The sequence below is a fragment of the Tilletiaria anomala genome (assembly GCF_000711695.1).
Source record: "Tilletiaria anomala UBC 951 chromosome Unknown K437scaffold_81, whole genome shotgun sequence".
Taxonomy (NCBI): domain Eukaryota; kingdom Fungi; phylum Basidiomycota; class Exobasidiomycetes; order Georgefischeriales; family Tilletiariaceae; genus Tilletiaria; species Tilletiaria anomala.
Genome location: NW_013546941.1, coordinates 71,527 through 86,183, shown reverse-complemented (window position 1 = coordinate 86,183; position 14,657 = coordinate 71,527). Strand labels below are relative to the sequence as shown.

The following is a 14,657-nucleotide window of genomic DNA, read 5'->3' as shown; positions in this document are numbered from 1 at the left end:
CCAGGGAATTGAACCCTGGACTTCATGCAAGCGGAGGCAGATTGTTATCTGTGAATCCATGCTAAGCAAGCACTCTACCACTGAGTTAGAAGCCCTGTTATATGACGTGACTAAATATTAGAATCATGTCCCGGTTGTATATACAACCGTTCACCAATGCTGTTGCCCCGTCTTCTAATCATGCAATACAAACTCAGCTCGCGGGAGGCCAGCTTGTGAGCTTCATTGGCGACTGGTTGCGTCGGTGGTCTCTTAGCTGCTCCTGTTTTTGCCCGCCGAAAGCGCTCGCGCGACCCTGAAAAGATTCACGGCGTCGTGTGTCCACAACGACTCAGGGATGACGGTTGTCGTTTCCGGCTCGAAAGGATTTACGCAAATGGCAAACCCCGAAAATACTGCCATGGAATAGTGTGGAAAATCAAAAAGTTCAAAAAATAGTAGTGCTGATACACGCGGTACGGGCAATAAAAAATGGACCTCCAGGGAATTGAACCCTGGACTTCATGCAAATCCACGCCCACTAGAGAATCAAAGAGCTGGTGCTAAGCAAGCACTCTACCACTGAGTTAGAGGCCCGTTGCTTGACCCTCAAATTTACTATGCTCTCATGAAGCGTCCGTGAAGGATTCCACCATTCTTATATGTTCAATTGCATTCCAGACCATTATCCGTCATCACCATCACCATCCTTCGCTACAAATCTCTTCCATTATCATCAACTCTTCAACCATGATCGCCATTACTTTTCATATACTGCAGTTATTTCCATCAGGAGGATTTCCCGTCTAAATTTTCACAAGCCTCCTTCGCAACATCTACAAGTTCGCACACTCAAAGGAGCTTCGAACCTTCCGAGTGGAGTCGCTGGTGGTAGGGCTTCGGCCAGTCTCATCATTCATTACACGTATTTAGCACGCTAGAATCTCTCATCCTGTCATTGAGGATATAAAAACTCTCCTCGGGTCCTCCATCTTGCGTCATCACCATTTACGTTTCCCTCATTACGTTCTGCTCATCAGCGGTCTTCGCCCGCAGACCCTGCCCCCGTCTCCTCCCCCGTGAGTCCTGCGCTAGTAAACCTTTCGATCGTGCATCGCGTTCTCTCTCATTGCTGTCCTCTCCTCTCTTTCAGACACTTCACTGTCACCATTTCTCAACCAATCCCGCCACCGCTGGGTTCATTGCAGGCAGTATGGTTGGTGTTTGGTGAGTAAGGCTCCGGAAATTCCCACGATCCACGACTTGGATATCAATACTCCAGGTCACCAACCAGTAATTAAGACTTCTATTGAATGAAAAGATCAATCGTATGACAAGCTCAAGCTAGTATGCTGGCCCGATCCGATGAGCCAAGCGAGAGCCGAGGTGGCAACATCTCCAAGGCCGTCTGCACTTCGTCTTAGGCTGTTCTTTGAGCTGGTGAATTGCCCATGCTGTCGCTAGTGTCAAAGTAGACTCGCATCAAGCTCTTTAAGAGAGCCAAGTGCGACGGCGCTCTCAATACCGAGGTCAAAGTTGTATGTCTGCCCTCTCCGTCTGCCACGAACTGCAGGTGCCACATATCCAGCGTCGTTCTTCTTCGCTGTGTTAGTGAGACTTCCATCTGTTCCCCAGTCATCCTCGCTCAGCTTGTCTTCTGCTGCTGAACGCGAGGTCTTGAGTAAGGACGCCGGGGCTCCGCTCTGCTGCCCAGCCTTGGCTGCCGCTAATGACGAGACTGCATACACGGGAAACGACGGGGCTTCGAGCATGACGCTGATGCCGACGGTTCTGATGCGTTCCCTCATCATCCTCATTTGACTCATCGCTACCTGACCTGTGTTGGTGAGGACAAAGTCGTCAAAGGGGACAAGCACCGTCTGCCAGGCGTCACCCATGCGTTCATCGAGATACAGGCGATGTTGAAAGAGGTCGGATGTGACGGGGCCATCGGTCTGGATGTTGATGAAGAACTTTGGCCCTGGAGGCTCTTTGAGCCCTATTCCCAGTGCGTGTATGGCACGTGCCTCGACGGGCGGCCGACCGATCGAGGAGGCGTGCAGCGCTTGTCGCAGCGATGGGTTGCTCAGTGTCGGCGAAGGGCCAGCAGCACTGCTGCTGCTCTCGTATTTTGCTTCCGCAAGGAAGTCCTCTGGCAGGTTTCCCGCAGACAATTCTGACGCAGCGGTGACGGACTGGGCGAATCGATTGCGCACGCGCAGCGCGAGCAGCGAATGTACCGTCGTATCCCACGTCTGTGCGCCAAAGAGCGTCGGGCGGTTCTTGTTCCGGAAGGCGGCATAACCGCTTCTCTCAATCCGACTGCCGCGCGGTAGGTCGCTTGTCACTGTACCGTAGAAGCGTCCCTTTCCCTCTTTCTCATCGAAGGAGAGCAGGCAGGTGGACAGCCCGCCAATATCCTTGTCTGCGCCAGTGGCAAAGCTGGAGAGGTCTGCACGCGAGCGCAGCGCCCACAGGGACAACAGGCCCTCTGTGCGCGATGATGGCGCAACCTCCATCCTAATAGCTGCGCGGGGAGGTGCATCAGCACGTCTTCTTTGGAGGGGGAGTGCTATTAACAGTGATTCACCTTTGGCTGTCTCCTCTTTTATACCATCCAGCGAGCGCTGGAGCGCCTTACCAAATGTGCGAGCAATTCCCGACATCTTGCCTCACGGTCGCGGCAGCTCCGTATTGTACCCTTGCTAGCTGGTTCGCAGCAAGACCTTGCGTTGTTTTGCGATTAGAGTGTCGGTGTCAGTGCGGCTCGCGAACTCAAGCATGCTCAATCTGGACCACCTTCCCAGCGGCCAGCAAACCTCATCGAGAGATGTGGGACATGATGCGATGCTGCCAAGATCACACTGGGCCTAGGGGCGGAACGGCGCCGAGCGAGAACAGTCAGGGATGAGGGAGAAGTTAGAGGGAGGAACGATTTCGATTTCTCTCCAGCCTTTTGTCGTTTTCTTCCCAACTCACCACAACACTGTACATACCTGAGTACAACGCAGGAAGGAAAGCAAAGCAGGCACCATTGAGAAGATGCAGGTAATCTCCAGAAGCGCCCTAGCAGCCGCTGCCGTGCCCCGTGGTGCGCTGCCGCGACCGGCGTACTTTTCGGCCCTGCACAATTCGGCGCTCCGCAGGCAATGGCGGCAGCAGCGCATGCTGGCCGCTTGCAGCGCCGCCGCCAGCCTGCATACCGCGCGAGCATCACCCAGCACCGCCCATCAGAAGCGTCCGTCAACGGCCATTCCCAATGTCACATCGCAACGATGGTTCTCCTCTAGCCAGCAAGCGTTCGATGCGCCTCGCTCGCCCTTTACCGTCTTTGTTGAGACGCTCAAGGAAGAGCTGCGCAAGTCAAGAGAGCTGCAGGAGAACGTCAAGCAGCTGCAGGGCGATGTGGGCAAGATACAAGACAGCGAGGCTATGAAGAGCGCTAAGGCTGCATACGAGAGGATGCGCATCGTTGCCAGCATCAAGGAGAACCCCCGATTGCAGGCCGCCGCCGAACAGCTTCGCAAGAACGGTGGGCAGGTGTCGGCCGCTGTAGGCGAGACACTCAAGCAGATGGAGGACAGCGAATTGATCAAAGGGGTGAGCTTTCGATTGGTACAAGCATACATGAAGCATGCCTCGCTGAAAGTCTGTACTCTCTGCCACAGCTCTCTGCCGTATCTTCGCGTCTAGCGCGGCAGCTAGAAGACTCGACTGCGCCCATCCGCAACACGGAGGCGTACAAGGCTTTCTCTCAGACCATTACCGAGGCATTCGATGATGGCGGCTCGGCGCTGCGTATTTACGCTGACGAACAGGAAGATGCCAAGATGGTCCGTAAGCTCAAGCGCGAGACGCGACTACGCAAGATTGGTCGAAGCCCGCCGCTGAACGACGTAGAAGAAGCGACCTTCCAAGTGGACGAGGAGTTTCTAGGTAAGGCCAAGGCGATGGGCGTAGATACCCCCGAGGAGGCAATCAAGATGGCGCAAGCTGCTTCCTCCGGCGCGGCTGCCAGTGACGGCGGCGATGAGGCTCGCAAGGAACGGGAGCCTGAAAGCGAGAATGCTGAGGCAGGGCCATCAACTGCGTCGCCACCGGAACCACGCAAGAGGCTAGCAGGCTACGCGGTACGCTATCGCTCCACAGCCGAGAACCCCAACGCCGGCGAGGCACTGGTCCTTCGTCCCGAGCCGGCGTATAAGCAGGCGTGGTCCAACTTTTCCGAAAACAACACCGTGCTGCGCCGTCTATCGGACCTACGACAGACGTACGACGAGTCGGAGAATCCGTTTATCGAGCGCTTGCGCGGTATCACCGAGACAATCGGTAGCTGGTTCGAGGAGAACGAGACAGCGCAAGTCGTACGGCAACTGCGCATGATGGAGCCGGACTTCACGCTCGAACGCTTCCAGCGTGAGCTGCGTGAATACGTTGTGCCTGAATTCATCGACGCATACCACGGCGCGCAGAAGCACATCCTCCGGCAGTGGTGCGGAGAGGCGACATACAACGTCCTCATGGCCACCGTTGAGCCTTTCTTGCAAAAGGGATACATCGCCGAGGGTCGCCTGCTTGATCTCAAAGGGATAGAGATTGTCCAGGGCAAGATGCTCGAAAACAACATCCCCGTCCTCGTCGTCAGCTTTTCGAGCCAAGAGCTCATGTTCTTCACCGATCCTAAGACTGGAGAGATCAAGGCGGGCAAGAGCGACCAGACCGATCTGTGCAGGTACGCCATGGTCTTAACGAGGGTCGAGGAGGAGCTGGACAATGAGATTACCGGTGGTTGGAAAGTAGTAGAGGTGCGTTACGCATACGGCGCGTACACAGCGTTCTCGACCCGCTGATCTGTTTCTTACCTTGCTCTTCCTTTAGCTCGCACGGCGAGGACAGGCGTCCTTCTTGTAGTCCACCCTGTCGACAACACAATCACACCCCTCTGCACCTCACCTTGGCTTCGCTTTGCAGGAACGTAACCCCTCATTTTTCTCTGACATCTTTCTTCCTTAGCTTCGGCACGGCCAGCATCCCCACCCTTTTCGCGACTTGATGATGAAACCATTACTCATTTGCACGTCAGTCGTACGCCTTTGCAGGCTATGCCGAGCATCGTAAATCGCTTTTCATCTTTCAACTGATTCAAGTTGCGAAAAGGGTAGGGCTTAGGCATCCAAGAAGCATGCGAATGCTCGCTGCGCATATCTCGAAGGTGAGTTTACGGATGCTTCGGTCTTACAGCTCTATCCCGCATGTCGCCCTCTCTAGCATTCAAGCATTTGATTTGCAAGTAATACAAGCAGCAGTTGGCTCCGCTTAGGTGACGCGCTGGCGCCAATGAAGTACCTGTCCCGACTCGCCTGTGACTAGCGCGACCTGCCCGTCTATAACGTCTATAGACGGGTCTACAGCCGGCAAGGCTTTTTGGGCTTGGGGCGGCTTCCAATTCTGTCATCAGTGCAACAGTGAAGACGTCAGCCTGCCCTGAACGCTGCAAGGTGCCCGCTATGACAGCAATGCTCACCATGCGTCGTCCTTCCTCGTACAAGTCCTCCATAACGTCGTCCAATCGATTATCCCTCTTGAAATTCTCGTAGAGCTCGTACAGCTGCAGAGCGGCGCTCGCATCCTCGATCGAGTCGTGCCCTTCTTCGCTGGTGCCAGACTGAATGTCGCGCTTGAGTAGGAACCAGCTAAGGAACTTGAGCGAGAGCTTGCGCGGATGGCTTGCGGAGTGGAACAGGTCGACTGTATCTACGACCTGCGATGCGGGGACGTGAATGTTGATGATCCGAAAGTCCTTGCTGAGGCCGTGCCCGATGAAAACGCAGCCAAGGTCGACGAGGAGGCGCAGCTTTTTGTAGGCCGTCTTGAGCGGGACTAGAGTGTGGCGCGACGTCTCTGGATCGAGATCGCCATGGACAATGCCGGAGAACTGCGTGAGATAATCGACCACTTGCTCTCGCGTGTAGATGTGGTCATCAATGAACGGCACGTCCGCTTTTTCCCCTTGCCCGCGGACGACAGACACGCGAGCCAGGCTCGATCGCGTCGGTCGGATCAGTGAGCGCGTGCCGTCCGATCGCACCTCGGTCTCCTCTTGGCTGAGAGCGACGAACTCCGAGTCAATCGCAATCATCGTGCCTGCGCTCAGCGTCTCGGTCGCCGACAAGACTTTGTGGCGGGAACGCGCTGGGTCTCGGTGCTTGGAAATGTTGATGTCTTGGCAGAGGATGGAGGGAGGAATGCGGAGAGGGAGGGAGCTCAAATCGAGCGCAGTGGCTGCGTCGGCGCGTTCAAAAAAGAGCACAGCCGGCACTTTCCATGGGCCGTTGAAGGATCGCGCCTCCATGTCACTGATATTGCGCACAAGAAAATCGTTGAACAAATACCATGGCCCCTTGCCCTCAGCCTGTTCACGCTCCGAGTCAGGAACTCTTTCGAGTGCGACCAAGTGCGGCGCATCCTTGTCGTCCTGTATTTGGACGATTAGGCTGCGCAAAACGTAGCGGATGCTCCCCGCGGCGGCAGCTTCCGACTCATCCCAGATGCCGCGCACGGTGAGGTCGTCTCCGTGCAGGCCAAACTCGACTTGAGCAGGCAGGTACGGCCGCTGTTCGCCGCCTTTTCGACGCGAAGGCGAGAGCCAATGCTGCAGCTGGTCTTCGGTGTGGACAGCAGCGTTGATGCTGAGCACTACGGGCAACTTGCTCTCGTCGAGAAAGACACGGCGGCTCTTGAGGATGACGTTCGTGGCTTTACACGAGCGGCACATAGTCTTTGACGTTGTCGGCCGCGTCAGTGACTCCTTGAGAACAGATGCGAAATCGCTCGGCAGGGCCGTCTCATTGGAGAGGGCCTGAAAAACAGAGCTGAGGTTAGCGGCAAGCAGAACACTCACGTTTTTGCGGGCTACTGACCTTGCGTGGGTAGATGAGGTCGACGACGTGCGACTTACTCTCGCGCTCGGAAGCGACGCCGCAAGAACCACAGGACGTCTTGGTGACGGCGTCGATACCGATGGCGCGTCTGACAAGATTCTGCCTGCCATCGCTCGTGCTTCCCCACACTGCTTCCGAGACGAAGCTATCGAGCACGAAGCGGTTCAGGCTCTGGACGAGGTTCGCGTACGCCTGGTCGGAGCCGGGCGACTCATCCTTGTCCAAGAGGCCGAGCGAGGCACTCCGGGGGATATTGCCGAAGGCACGCAGGAAGTTGGTCGCTTGGCAGTTGGCCCCCTTGGCATCCGTCAGCATCCTAAAGAGGAAGCCGGCCTCGCAAAGCAGGCAGTGCTCGCGCTCGCACTCTTGCGTGATGTGCGACTGGGCGAGCGTCCGCAGTGGGGCGAGGTAGTGTAATGCCTGCAGGTAAGCGTTAGCGTAAGAGTTTTGGATGTGCGTCTCGAGACCCGAGAAGGGCGTCTTGTTGTAGAATCCAAAGTCAAAGTCCTCGATCCCGAACTTGCTGTACTGGATCGTCTGCAAGCGGTAGTACGACGGCATTGAACTCACGCCCTCGCCCGTCAATGTCGTTGCGGACGGGCTTGACGGAGCATCTGCTCCTGCGGTAACAGCGGGAGAGTCCACGATGCCGGCAGCGGCGCGACGCGCCGCCTCTCGCTCCTGCTCGGAACGGAAGAGCGGGGCGCCGATGCGGCGCCGGTCCTTGCCACGCGCGGGGGTCTTGACGAGGTTGCGCTGGCCGCGCAGCTGCTTGGGCAGCGGCGCATATCCAAGTCCATCAACGACGCGCATCGTCGCGAGCACGGCGCTGTCCAGCTTGGGCGTAGGGCGGAGGAGGGCGGACGAGTCGAGACCGTAATTGTCGTAGTTGAGGTACGACAGCAGGGGCTCCTTGTAGTACGGCAGGCCGATGCTCGAAAGCGGCATTGCGGGCGTCCAGTTGACCGGCTCGGCGGCCTCAGGCGCGTCGGCGGCCTCAGGCGGGTCCGAGTCGTACATGTTGAAACGCAGCGGCGATGGATCCGGGCTGCTGGACCACAGCCGCACCGAGCCGTCGCCCTCGCCAAAGGCCAAAAAGTCGCCTGAAGGTGACATGTCCATGCACGTTGCGTAGGATCGTGTATTCATCTGCGTGATAAGCGGGGCGGTGTGAGAGAATTGGGGTCTCAGACGCGTTCGCGCAACTCACCTGGTAGAACATGCCCTCCCCTGGGTTGCCCGTGTCGACGATCTGGAACTGGCCTTGCGGTGCAGCGACGATGACGGTGGATGCGAGCTTGGGATGTACTGTCAACATTGCCGGGCCGCCTGACGCCGCGAACGGGATCGGGACGAGCGCGCGCATCGTTCGCAGATCGTGCACCTTGACCAGCGGCTCTGCGACGGGGTGTCCTAGGCTGCAAGCCAGCAAGCGAGCAGAGAGAGGGAGAGTCCAGCATGAGCATGGCCGCGGCGTGAAGTCATGGACGAAGCGCAAGCTTACCGGACTGTCCAACCAATGCTGTAGATGAGGTTGCCCTCGGCAGCGATGTCGATGAGCCCACCGGGGTGGGCGTGTAGTCTGTGCTCAATGGCGAGTGAGCGCGGATCGCGGAGCTGGATGTGGCCGCCACTAGTGCCAGCGCAGACCAGGCGGGACGACTTGCGGAGGTGCAGAATGGGCGCGTCGGACGCGACAGTGCGCACGACGCTCCCCGAGTTCTTGTTTACGACGAGCAGCACGTCGTCCGGGCCCGGGGTGCCGGTGTGGGAGAGCTGCTGCGACAGTCCACCGGCGATCAGGTCCGAGGAGGCGGCGAGCGGCGAGGCGGTCATCCCCGATAGCGTCAGCGTCGGCGCATGGGACCTATCCGCAGATTGCAGGAGCAAGGGCAGTCCAGTGATTAGCAATCGTCGCTGCGCGCCATGGAGGGAGGAGCTGCTCACTTTGCCGGCGCACTCCATCTCGTCAAGCCCCTGCGCGACGCGGCGTGCAGGCCCGACTCTCCGGTGCTGTACACGAGGCGCTCGTCGAGGAGAAGCGCCTTGAGCGGCGAGGGCGTGGCCAGAGTGCCGTGCGCGGCAAAGCTGGTATAACGTTGCAGGTCAGCGCTGTAGTGCGCGGAGAGCTGGCCGCTGGCGCTGCCAACCCAGAGCAGCTCCGAGTAGCGGTCGAATGCCAGCGCCGTCACACTGCCGAGCACGCCTGGCGGGCTGTTGTTCGCCAGTACGTGGTTGCACTCGGCCCAGTCCGTCATGTTGGCGACGGTGTGCGCACTAGTACGGGCATCAGTCTGGGCCGGATGAGACCCGGATGGGATGGGGAGGTGGGGCTGGCCACAACGGGGTCGGGTGCTGCAAGCATGCACACTGCGGGATGAGCGTGCGTGTGTCTGCCGTCGTCAGAGTGAGAGTGAGCCGGCCGATGTGCAAGCTCCTCCTCATCGTGGCCAGCGCCTCTCTTGGGAAGGTCTCACGATCTCACCCCCATCCAGCTCGCGTGTCCATATCGACAACGAGATGCGGATAAAACCAGGATAGTAGGGTTGGGCGCGAAATAAAGTAGGGTTGTGCCCGATCACCTCTCTGGGACAAAGACGGCGCGCGCGTGCTCATTGGAGTTCAAACGTGGGGGACACTGACGCAGTGCCGCAGATCAGGCAGACACACACACCACACACCAAAACGTTTAATTGGACCTCTTCTTATTTATTCTATGGGGCTTGGATGGTGGTCCCTCTGTACGCCATTCTCCTCCCGCTCACCATCCCCCGCAAGCACGACAAGCTGGACGGATGGATGGATGGATGGACGGACTGGTGCAGAGAACCGACCGTGGACAGGCCTGCCCGCAGTTCGAAATTTGAATCATGTCGTGGCGATAGGACCACCGTCGCCTGCCCCCTCCCCTCCTTCCTATTCGACTCCTCATTCACCCACAGAGCCTGGACATCCCGCGTCGATCCTCACGTATATTGATCGCCGCTGCTGCCCATGCGTGACAAGCAAGAGCATCCCCCCATGAGAGCACTATCCCGTGTGTAGACAAGGCGGCGCCTCCTGTGTTTGGGCAACACAAGACGCAAGTATCTACCGCCACGCCACTCCACTACCTCAGACACCATGACGAACACTGGTACCGGTAGCAACAGCAGCAGAGGCAGACATGCTCGCGCGCTCCTCGAGGCGCTCTTCCAGCAGCAGCAGCAGCACGGCTGGGTGCTCCAACCCCCGCCCGTGTCGCCATCCTCGCCGCGTAGGGCCAGCACCAAACCCAATCATGCAGCGACGGCGGTGATGGTCCAGGCGTTCAAGCCGACCAAGCCAAGCAGCCTCGCTGCCAGCGCTAGCAGCCGGAGCAGCGACGAGGATGACGAACCCGAGGGCGAAGGTCACAGAGAGCAGGGGCCTAGTGAATCACTTTCGGGGGAAGAGCTAGAAATGGCGGGACAAGGCACACCCAAAGGAAAGGAAAGCACAGGGTATCAGGGTGCTAATGGCTGCGGCGGAACTGCATCCAGCAGCAGATGCGATCAAGGGGCTGAAGAGGAAGCGGCCACTGTCGCGCGGCCGGAGGATCCGATAGCCGACGTGCTCGACTCACTACAAGGCGGGCGGCTGGACGAAGAAGACACGATCGACAAGCTCCGGGATAAACTTGACAGGCATGTTGCCGCCGCCGTGCAGAGGACTGGTAATGGGCTTGTTTTGGGGCTTGTGAGTCTGACAATTCATTCGTCGGAACACATCAGCGAGGGGCACACTGGCAGGCACGCTGATGCAATCTGTCCCTTGTCGATACGCAGACTTCGTCGCAATTGGACTCGCTCGTGCTGGACCTCCTGCATCGGCACAGGGAGGACGAGAACCCTTCCGGCTGTGCCTTCCCCGCGCCGCCAACTCTCGCCTCGCTCATCAGTCAGCCGGGCTGCAGTAGTAGTAGCAGCAATAACGGCAGCGGCAACGGTGGTGGCGGAGGTCATCGTCCGCCCTCGCTGCGCTCCAGCGCCAACACTACGGCTAGTCTCGCGCGGCCATGGATGTCGACACGCCTCAGCTCCTTCCAGGGCCAGCAGCAGCAGCCCTCCTCGGCCAGCAGCTCCACTGGCGCGTTCCCCCCCCTCGGATCCGTGGGTTTGGGAGGGGAGGCAGGCCTCAGCCCTGGCGCAATAGGGAGCCTTCCCGGCTCTCCTGGCTCCAGTCGTCCCGGTACACCAACAGGTGCCAAGAATAGCATGAGCGCAAGCATGGGAATGGGCACGGGCGGTCTTGTTGGCGGTGTCGCAGCCAGCATCGCAGCCGACTCTGATCCGATCATACACCCTTCGAGCCGTTCTAGCAGCATCGCCAGCTTCTCGTACTTGCACAACAGCAACAGCAGCAGCATCACCACGGGCGGCTCGCCGAGGCCTTGGGCACGGCCTCTGTCCGGTGCCAGCACGAACATGAACGGCGGTGCGTCGTCGTCCAACTTGCACAGCGGCTCGCCGTCCTCGTTCAACTCATCTATCGGCGGTATCGGCTTTGCCGGCGGGCTGTATGCTACCGCCATTGGCGCGAGCGCAGGCGCAGGATCAGGTTTCGGAGCGCAGTATGGCAGCAACAGCAGCAACAGTCTCTCCGTCGCCACGCCCCCGCGCCCCACCTCACCTTTACTCTCGTCCTCGACCAGTACTACTTCTACTTCCATATCGGCGTGTGCCAAAGGCGGAGCAGTGGTAGCGGCTTCACCGCGGCTGAACATCGCCGCGAGCGAGTTTCAACCAAAGAGCACGCGCTCCGCGAACAGCTCGGTCAGTTCATCGCCGCTCGCGCGCCATCGTGGCGCAACGGGAGCTACCGGCGCAATGACTGTCTCCGTACCGCCGTGGTTTTCCGCCTCCTCTGCGTCCGTCGCGGGCGGCTCGGCCTCCTCGGCGGGCAGCAGCAGTGCTGGCGCGCCGAGCTCGTTCGGCGCAGGACCGGGTACGGTGTGGGGCGCGAGTAGTAGCGGCACCGCAGCTCTTCCTCTTGCCGGGTCCGCCCTTGCAGCGGGCGGCGGCGCCGAGGAAGTGCAGGACGAAGAAGAGGACGATGATGATGACGACGACGACGAGTTCTCGCCCTTTGGCACCGCCGCCGCGATGTCTTCTTCCCGTCGTCGCCAACTCCGCCTCCCGCAGCGCGCCGGGTCCTCCGACGTGCCTGGCTGGTACAGCAGCGGCAACAGCGCTGCGTCTGATGCAGGTAGGAGCGAAGATGGGGCCGGCGCGCTCGCCGATGCGATGGAGTCCCCGCTAGACGCGACCATGACGCCTTTCGACGTCCTCTTCTCAATTCTGATCGGCAAGACCACAGCAGGTGGTAGCAGCGGCGAGGCGGACGTGTCTGCCACGCAGGACGCGCCGCAGTGGACGCCCGAGAAGGTGGAGGAAGCATTGGCAATCAACAACTGGGATGTGGAGGAGACACTTAAGATGATCATCAGCAATCAAGGGGAGCCGCTCCTGCCACAACCGCAACCGGCAGCCTCGGCGTCGTCAGTGTCCGCATCTTCAGAGTTGCATCCGGGTCCCATCTTCACGCCCAAGGGCCAAGACGTGCCCGCCAACTCCGGCCTCAATCCAAAGCTCTACTTCCCAGCAGGTCCGAAAGGCTTTGCACGAGGAGGGTCGAGTGGCGTGCAAGTCATGTCCGTGGATGCGTTTGCAGGCGCAAAGCCGATAGCGGCGGTGGGGAGCAGTCCTCGGCCGAGTTTTGCACAGGCGCAGCACTCGCCATCCGCGATAGCCGCCAACCCTCCGCCTGTGATCAGCCCGAGCGCTGCAGGCTCTGTCGGCGCCTCACGCGTTTGCCGGTACTACCTCGCCGGGGAGTGCAGGCGCGCCGATTGCCGCTTCAGTCACGACCTCGGGCGCGCTCTGTGTCGTTTCTGGCTCAAGGGCCAGTGCCTCAACGACCCTTGCTCATTCTTGCACGACTACGATGTGGTGAACAGCCTCGCGTCTGGCATCGCTTCCTCCGCTTCGATTAGCGGCGGCAACAATGGCTCAGCGTACGGCGGTGAAGGAGGCGCGTCATCAGCTTCCACCTCTGAGGGCCCCGAGACGCCGCTTGCCTCCGCAGAGGACTTCCCCAGTCTGAGCGGCGGTGGCGGCGACATGCAGTCGTCTGGCTATGGCCCGGGCAAGGCGCCAAGCGCTCCTGCTTGGCAGACCCTGTCGAAACGCAACACAAACGATGCGAGTAGGACACGCTGGGCGCAGGCCCTCCAGCGCAAGAATGTCCCGCCAGCACTGGCGGCTGTACGCGCGGGTGAACGGGCGTTCGTGCCGGGATCTGCGCGGAATGCGCCGACGAGCGCAGCACCCACACAGCCTCTTCTGCCGCCGTCTGCGCCGCTGACGCGCCCATCGCCCTCGCGAATCGCACTGCGTGCGCCGTCGCTGTTGCCGACGCTGTCGGTCGGGCGCAGCGCGGCATCGGCCTACGCGGCGCACCGCAGTGGGACGCTCGCGCTGTCCGACGGGCGCAACCGCGCGCTCGCCAAGGCCGGCGAGGCGTGGCGGCGCGGAGACGGTGCGGCGGCGCGCGCATGGTCGCAGGAGGGCACGGCGCTGAATGCGCGCCTGGCGGAGGAGAGCAAGACGGCCGCGCAGGCGCTGCTGCGCGAGCGGCACGCCGAGCTGCGAGAGCGCCTGCTCAACAGCGGCTCTGACGGCGGCGGCTGGGGCACAGGTGCAGCGGCGAGCGACGAACCAGGCGCAAAAGGAATGCGCGGCAAACTCGTCGGCGCCGGTCTCGGGGTTTGCTTGGGCGTCGCCAGAAAGGAGGGCGTTCCCGGCGGCGCCAAGCTAGCGGTCGAGGAGCGCGTCGAGTGTTTGCTCGACTTGCACGGCTTGGTGAGTGCAAATCGCTAGTAGCCGGCTCTTTTTTCACTGATCGCCTCTCATTTCTTTTTCCGACATATGCAGCACGCAATCGAGGCGGTGGAGATGGCAGAAGTGTTTCTACGTAAGTGATGACTTTGCAGCTTCGATACAGTTAACGTGATGCACCGACTGACTGTGCGCCGCTGTGATATTAATGCATCTGTCTACAGTCGGATTGGAGCGCGAGAACCTGCGCGGATTGGCCTACCTCGCTGTCGGCGAGGGCCGGCACAGCGCCCGCGTCTCCGCGCGGGATGGAGACCGGCGCAGGATGCAGCTGAGCGGCGCCGTCAAGCAATTTTTGGCCAGCTGGGGATACCCTTTTGCCAGCGTAGAGGGAGTGCTTGTGGTTGACCCTTGTACGCATCTGACGTGATCGATACATACTCTTAGAGCGTTCAAAGCGTCCAGCGCTTCGCAACATGCAGTTTTCAGCGTTCATCAGCGTTAGTTGTTGCGATCTCGTGGAAGATGTCACCGTATGTAAGTGCAAAGTGCAACAGATGCTCCTCCCCTTGTGCATCGTGCACGTACATACATACGCACATGTGACAAGCCAGCTGCAACCTGCAATGCTTTGTCGATTGCAACGTGGCACAACTAGCAGATATCGTGCAACGTAGCGCGCCGTTCAAAAGCAGAACCACGCTGTTGGCGGATCGCATGTAAGTCACTCACAGGCGGAGAGCCGAACATTGCCGACTGCCATCTGTCATGTATGTATGTAGGTGCACAATCCACAATGTATATCATGAATGTTCAATGTTGCGTGATTTTTGTGCTTTGCTGCTTTTCGCTTGCTGTGAATGCCTTTCACTCCGAAGAT

General features: G+C 59.5%; 4 protein-coding genes and 1 non-coding gene across 5 annotated transcripts; 2 read left to right on the top strand and 3 right to left on the bottom strand.

The window, feature by feature from the left end:
* Positions 1 to 472: 472 nt before the first annotated feature.
* K437DRAFT_t46 lies at positions 473 to 576 on the bottom strand. The gene has a single exon. It is a non-coding gene; the product is annotated as a tRNA-Ala (tRNA).
* Positions 577 to 1,267: 691 nt separating this feature from the next.
* Positions 1,268 to 2,779, bottom strand: K437DRAFT_258333 (NADH:ubiquinone oxidoreductase complex I intermediate-associated protein 30). The gene is made up of 2 exons (XM_013386245.1): positions 2,570 to 2,779; positions 1,268 to 2,506 (listed from the first exon to the last, which is right to left on the bottom strand). Exons 1-2 carry the CDS (start codon positions 2,643 to 2,645, stop codon positions 1,446 to 1,448), a joined length of 1,137 nt encoding a protein of 378 aa, XP_013241699.1. The 5' UTR covers positions 2,646 to 2,779; the 3' UTR covers positions 1,268 to 1,445.
* A 365-nt stretch (positions 2,780 to 3,144) lies between these two features.
* On the top strand, positions 3,145 to 4,890 carry K437DRAFT_226821 (Tim44-domain-containing protein; the record flags this gene model as incomplete). The annotated part of the gene is made up of 3 exons (XM_013386244.1): positions 3,145 to 3,579; positions 3,648 to 4,784; positions 4,858 to 4,890. The coding sequence occupies 3 exons, from the start codon at positions 3,145 to 3,147 to the stop codon at positions 4,888 to 4,890; spliced, it is 1,605 nt and encodes a 534-aa protein (XP_013241698.1).
* A 307-nt stretch (positions 4,891 to 5,197) lies between these two features.
* Positions 5,198 to 9,178, bottom strand: K437DRAFT_226828 (uncharacterized protein; the record flags this gene model as incomplete). The annotated part of the gene is made up of 5 exons (XM_013386243.1): positions 5,198 to 6,838; positions 6,900 to 8,069; positions 8,131 to 8,338; positions 8,425 to 8,787; positions 8,868 to 9,178. 5 exons carry the CDS (start codon positions 9,176 to 9,178, stop codon positions 5,198 to 5,200), a joined length of 3,693 nt encoding a protein of 1,230 aa, XP_013241697.1.
* Positions 9,179 to 10,043: 865 nt separating this feature from the next.
* On the top strand, positions 10,044 to 14,207 carry K437DRAFT_269738 (uncharacterized protein; the record flags this gene model as incomplete). Its single annotated transcript, XM_013386242.1, has 4 exons — positions 10,044 to 10,637; positions 10,727 to 13,801; positions 13,874 to 13,913; positions 14,002 to 14,207. The coding sequence occupies 4 exons, from the start codon at positions 10,044 to 10,046 to the stop codon at positions 14,205 to 14,207; spliced, it is 3,915 nt and encodes a 1,304-aa protein (XP_013241696.1).
* Positions 14,208 to 14,657: the final 450 nt, after the last annotated feature.